Here is a 5,289-nt window from a genome sequence, read left to right on the forward strand (position 1 = left end):
ATGAACATAACAAGAAAGTTCAGCCTTTTTCAGGCAGCCAAGTGTAATGCTGCTGGCTTCATCTGTCTGTTAAAGGATGAGACACAGTCAATAAGCTACACCAGGTTATGGATCCGTCCTCGCTCACCCCAGACGTTGTTCTGCTCCACTGTCTTGAACAACCTCCCAGAGTTCTTATTTCTACTCTGAGGAGCAAGGATGGACGAGACTGTCCTTCATCAAAGTCTTCTAAGGGTCCAGCACAGACTGTATCAGAGCTCTGCTGGTGCCCGGCCTGGACTGAGCCTGTCTGGAGGACGTGCACACTGCATGGTCTCCACAGAGCCTTAAAGCCTGACTGGGAGCAGATCCCTTCATAGTTTTTATGACACAATAAACACTTTGAGGCCTTAGCCAGTTGTAACTGTTGCTGCATTTTTTTCAGTCTTGTTTTTACGCCCTCTCGTTGCAAAGCCTTTTATTTTACTGAGTTTTAAGCCTAAAACTGTATTTTTCCAAGGGTGGAACAGTGTCTGTCTCCTCACAGCAAGAAGGTCCTGGGTCTGAATCCACTGACAGGATGAATAAATGGATGGCTGTGTATGTGTGTGTGTGTGTGTGCGTGTGACTTGCACTAAGTACACTCAGGATACAGCCTTTGACATTCTGAGATCAGCCTTCATGACGACAGCAACGTCCTGTGGGATCAAGCACCGATGCTAAGGTCATTATCGGAAGCAGCTGGGACTCAGTGGGCCGCGAAGGCTGGAGGCGGGTGCAGGTGTGGATATGAAGATGAGCCGCCGCCCAGCAGCGTCCAGAGTCCCAGTGGAGACAAATGTCAGCGTCTGCACGAGCCCATCAGCCTAAAACCCGACTTTGAAATGCTGCCACGGTCATACTATTCTTAGTCCTAACCTTCACTCTGCTCGGGTATTTTGGGAACTCTGAGGGGACCGACTGAGAGTGTGTGTGAAATGTCACCATGCTGACAAATACTTGGCTTTGGCCTGAACGCCTTCTCCCCTCAGATCTGGTTTCGTTAGCCTGTTTCTGCAGTACAACGCTCCGTAATAGTTGAATCATTTAAAGGAGCCGCCCCACATGCCTGTAGTCGCAGTCAGAGCGCCACCAGAGTCCCTGTCTCTCCAGCAGAGCAAAGACAAGTCTGACAGAGCTTCTCATGGCTGTTGGCTCTGACTCAACCTGTGCTGCACTGAGCAGTGGTCATTTGCCTCCCTGATTTCTAATCTTCACGCCTCCGTTGCATTTTTTAAATCAGCCGCCTTCCAGCAGAAAGTCAGGGGGTGATTATCCTGTAGCACTGTGATGTCTGAGCCTCAATATGGTCACTGACCTTGGCTTACAGCACAGAGGACTGCAACATGAAACCCTGAGCTCTGGTGTGACTGCAGGTGTCTGGTGCTCACCGAGTCCTCCGGCGGCCGGTTGATCTTGGCCCAGTCGACTGAAGGACCTTTGACCTGCAGGAATCTGTGGAAAAGCTTCTTGAAGCCATCAAAGTCCTTCCTGGAGATCTGAAACAAAACGAACCAAACAGAGAAACCAAAAAGAACAACAAACCTCAGTGATCAGGATCGAGAACAGAAGCCTATTCAACTGTAAAACGTGCACATCTCTAGTTTGTCTTCAGTATGTTTCCAATGAGTGTGTGCATGTGTGTGTTGCTTTGCAGGACCTTGGGGTCGTTCACCTTGTGTTCACCCAACAGGCCAGATCTCTCCCAAAAGAGTCAACATGCTGTGTGTTAGACGACCTACTGGACTGTCAGTGTGCAATAGTGCACAAATATTTGCTCTGTATAAGCAACACATACAGATGGTGACACACTCCTGACTAAGCAGAAACCCAACCAGCAGGGCCACCGATCAATCAGCTGATCATCGTCCTGATGATCTGATTGATCAGTTTATCCCCAGAATGTCAGACACTGGGAAAAAGTCCCACTGTGACTCTCCAGAGAACAAAGGTGGCGTCTCCACACGTCTCGTTTCAGAGAACAAAGGTGGCGTCTCCACGCGTCTTGTTGTGTCCAACCAACAGACCCACAGAGACTCAGTTGATTCTCATGTCTGACAAAGAAAAGCATCAGCTCCTCACATTAAAGAAGGTGGAACCAGAACATGTCGGTGACTGTTGCTTCTAAATAGCTGAGGTTCATTTTCTACCAGTGAACTGACTCATGGCTTCAGCTCTAGGTCACTGAATGGCTTCATGAGGACGACACAGTGGGTCGGACACAGTGGGGGGGGATCTGGTTTGGAAGGAGGAGGCTTCCTCCTCCGACAGGGGAGACCTGACGCTACTTACATCCTGTCATACATCTGCTCTGCGGGTCGGACACGGTGAGGTCGGACACAACGAGGGGATCTAGTTTGGCCTTTAGTCGGTTATCCAGCTGTGTGTGTGCCAACATCAATTTAAGGCTTTTAAACAGTTTAACCACTGGCTCTGGCTGAAACAAGCCTTATTACCAGTTTAAGACAAAAATAGCTAATAGGTAAATAACAGCTGAACAAATCATTTGGTCAGATCAGACAGAAACTATCAGGTAAAGAAGCTGCATCTGCCTTAAAAACAGACGAGAACATTTAATTCCTTTAACCTGTTTCCCACAGTTTGACATGACACAAAAGACAATAGACAACTGAATGAACAAATAAAGAGCAGACAGATGAAAAGAAAAGTGGATAAGAGATGTTTACAGCAAAAAACCTCCTATGTATTAATAAACACAGGACATTATGGGCGTATTCAATCCTGAATAAAAGAGCAGTGCTATAGGGGAAAACTAAATAAATCAAGGTTGTGCAGTTAAAGAGCTGATGAACATCAGTACAAGTAAAGCTGCTGACAAATGTGTCAGCGCTGAATACAGCTGAGAACAAACAGATGAGCTTCACGTCCTGTAATGTCTGAGCTGTAAACAGCTGCTTTCTGAGAAGTTTCTGGACACATCTGGAGTCTGTCCCACCTCTGCTTCGGCCTTGTCGGCTGTGGCGAGCAGCGCCTCCAGCTCGCGGTGCATCGACTCTTCGTGCTGCTGACGGAGCTTCTCCTGGAACTCTGTCATGGCTCCTCTGGTCAGGTCTGCAGACACAGACAGAGCTTCAGTTCCACTTTGCTCCTCCTCAGACACTGAACCCAGAGAGGTGCCGTCTACAGTCACGGCCTGTCGCTGGGTTCACACATTAAGAGCCCACACGTCTTTACAGTAAGGACACTATATTCAAGATGCCACATCTCCTTACTATTACTTTGTTAGATTTAAAGTCAGTTAACAGTATAATAAAAAATTAAAAGTCACTGTGTTGACTGTTCATCAAGAAAGTGACCTGGGTGATTTGTAAAATGTTATAGAAAAAGCTGAGCATGTTACAATCTGACATAAAATGGTGTAATTCGATGTAAAAACTTTGGTACCTGCAGCCCAAACACCAAAGCTGACCTTGAACAACCGCCCCCGTCAAACAAACTGTGGTTTTAAATGACCTCAAAACAACACACAGGTTATTTGGGTGAAACTTTTCCTTCTTTAAAACTCTATTATCAGTCATTTAAAAAGCCTTTTTAAAATAACTGACCATTGTGAATGTTTCTATTAATCTAATACTTATCAAAGCTCAGGTTTTGAAAATTGAAATTGAAAATTAGAAGCTAATCTTTCACTTAAAGCTCCACTAACCCCACACTTTTCATTATTAAAAGTCAGATTTAATATAAAACAATGTTAAAACAATGTAATTACAGTCTGGGTGAGGAATTTAACAACGTCCCATAACACAGGACAAAATGCTTCTACTGTGAAGCTGCACTGGCGAGTCAACGTCTGCGTTGATCTACAGACTGCATGTGAAATACTGTAGTCATCTGTCGGGACAACTGAAAGGGTTTACACTGTCAGAAGAATCATCTGATGTGAGACGAGTCGTTTTTGTCCTGAACTGTATCAAACACCACGTCACACTGACTGTGACACAAAACAGAACATTACCAATGAATATTAGGGAGAAGACAAACCTCAGTGAACAAATAACAGCCAGAGAAATAAAGTCACACGTTGCTGCCACACAGTGAACTTACCAGCTACAAGCAGAGACATTTTTACTGCTTACAAACAACAAACGTCAGCGATAAGGTCAGTGGACAGGAAGCAGCAGGCGGCTGTGTCGCCTCACTGTGAGTCCAGGTGGCGGGTAAAAAGTGAAAAATGGTCCCAAAGACAAAGTGAGCAGCCGTCAGAGGACAACAGACGTCCCCCTCATCCTCAGCTCACTGGAATATCACAGATGCAGCTCCGACCCTGAGCTCAACACAAGGCCTGCCCACAGACACACACGCCAATCACACACAGCCAGGAAGTGTGTTTCTGTGTGAGGCTGTTGTGATCGCACTGCCCACTCAGTGTTGTGACCTGCATGTTTTTTTTTTTTAAGTCTGTTTGGGTTTTTATCAGATGATTCTCAATGAACCAGTCATTTAAAGCTCCACTCCCTGTTGTGGGTCCAGTCTGGAGGGTTGAGACTCAAACTGACACCAGAAGCTGCTCTCTGTCCCTAACATCACGTTCTGTTTGCTAGTGATGGCGTGAACTATGGATGCCTGGTTGGGACAAACTATACTAAATGCAGCTTGGGTGGGGGGGATGTAGCTGAGAGACACCATGTCCTGGGGTTATCAGGCACTGTGGGAAATCTTGGATAATGCACCTCTCAGATGTGTCCTTCACTTTGTCTGTGCACATTCTCAGTCATCCAGGTCATAGTAAACTGAGAAAACCTTAGTAAACCTCAACTGGACTAGATTTCTAGATCGAAGACGTTTCACCTCTTATCCAAGAGGCTTCATCAGTTCTGACTGACTGGTGTTGAACCAGAGATATTTATCCCCCTCGGTGGTGTTTCAGTCCTTAGAAGGCCAACAATGTCCCCTAAGGACTAAGTCGTTATAACCCAGTATCGGTGAGAGTCGTTACCTGTCTTTGGATCCTCACCTGTCGACCGACGCCTATTGTCCAGGTGGGTATGTTTGAGATCTCAAAACAGGATTGTAGATAGAAGACAAGTTGTGTCTTAGTCCACCACCCCTATTTAGTGAGGGGTGTTCTATTTTTACAAAAATAGCTTCCTTAACTCCTCTCTCAAACCAGCGATGTTCTCTGGAGAGGATCTGGACTTCACTGTCCTCAAAAGAATGTCCTTTGTCCTTCAGGTGGAGGTGGACTGCTGACTCTGGTCCACTGGAGTTGGCCCTCCTGTGTTGGGCCATGTGTTTGTGAAGCGGCTGCTT

General features: G+C 46.2%; 1 protein-coding gene across 1 annotated transcript in view; it reads right to left on the reverse strand.

Moving 5' to 3' along the window:
• LOC109952289 (UTP--glucose-1-phosphate uridylyltransferase-like) overlaps positions 1-5,289 on the reverse strand; it is a 10,948-nt gene that overhangs the window by 3,678 nt on the left and 1,981 nt on the right. Inside the window, exons 2-3 of the mRNA XM_020587288.1 lie at positions 2,975-3,090; positions 1,410-1,517 (exon numbers count right to left, since the gene is read on the reverse strand). Coding sequence (XP_020442944.1) covers positions 1,410-1,517; positions 2,975-3,073 — 207 coding nt within the window. The 5' untranslated portion in view covers positions 3,074-3,090. The remainder of the gene's footprint in view (positions 1-1,409; positions 1,518-2,974; positions 3,091-5,289) is intronic.

Source organism: Monopterus albus, unplaced genomic scaffold (genome assembly GCF_001952655.1).
Source record: "Monopterus albus unplaced genomic scaffold, M_albus_1.0 scaffold451.1, whole genome shotgun sequence".
Classification (NCBI taxonomy): domain Eukaryota; kingdom Metazoa; phylum Chordata; class Actinopteri; order Synbranchiformes; family Synbranchidae; genus Monopterus; species Monopterus albus.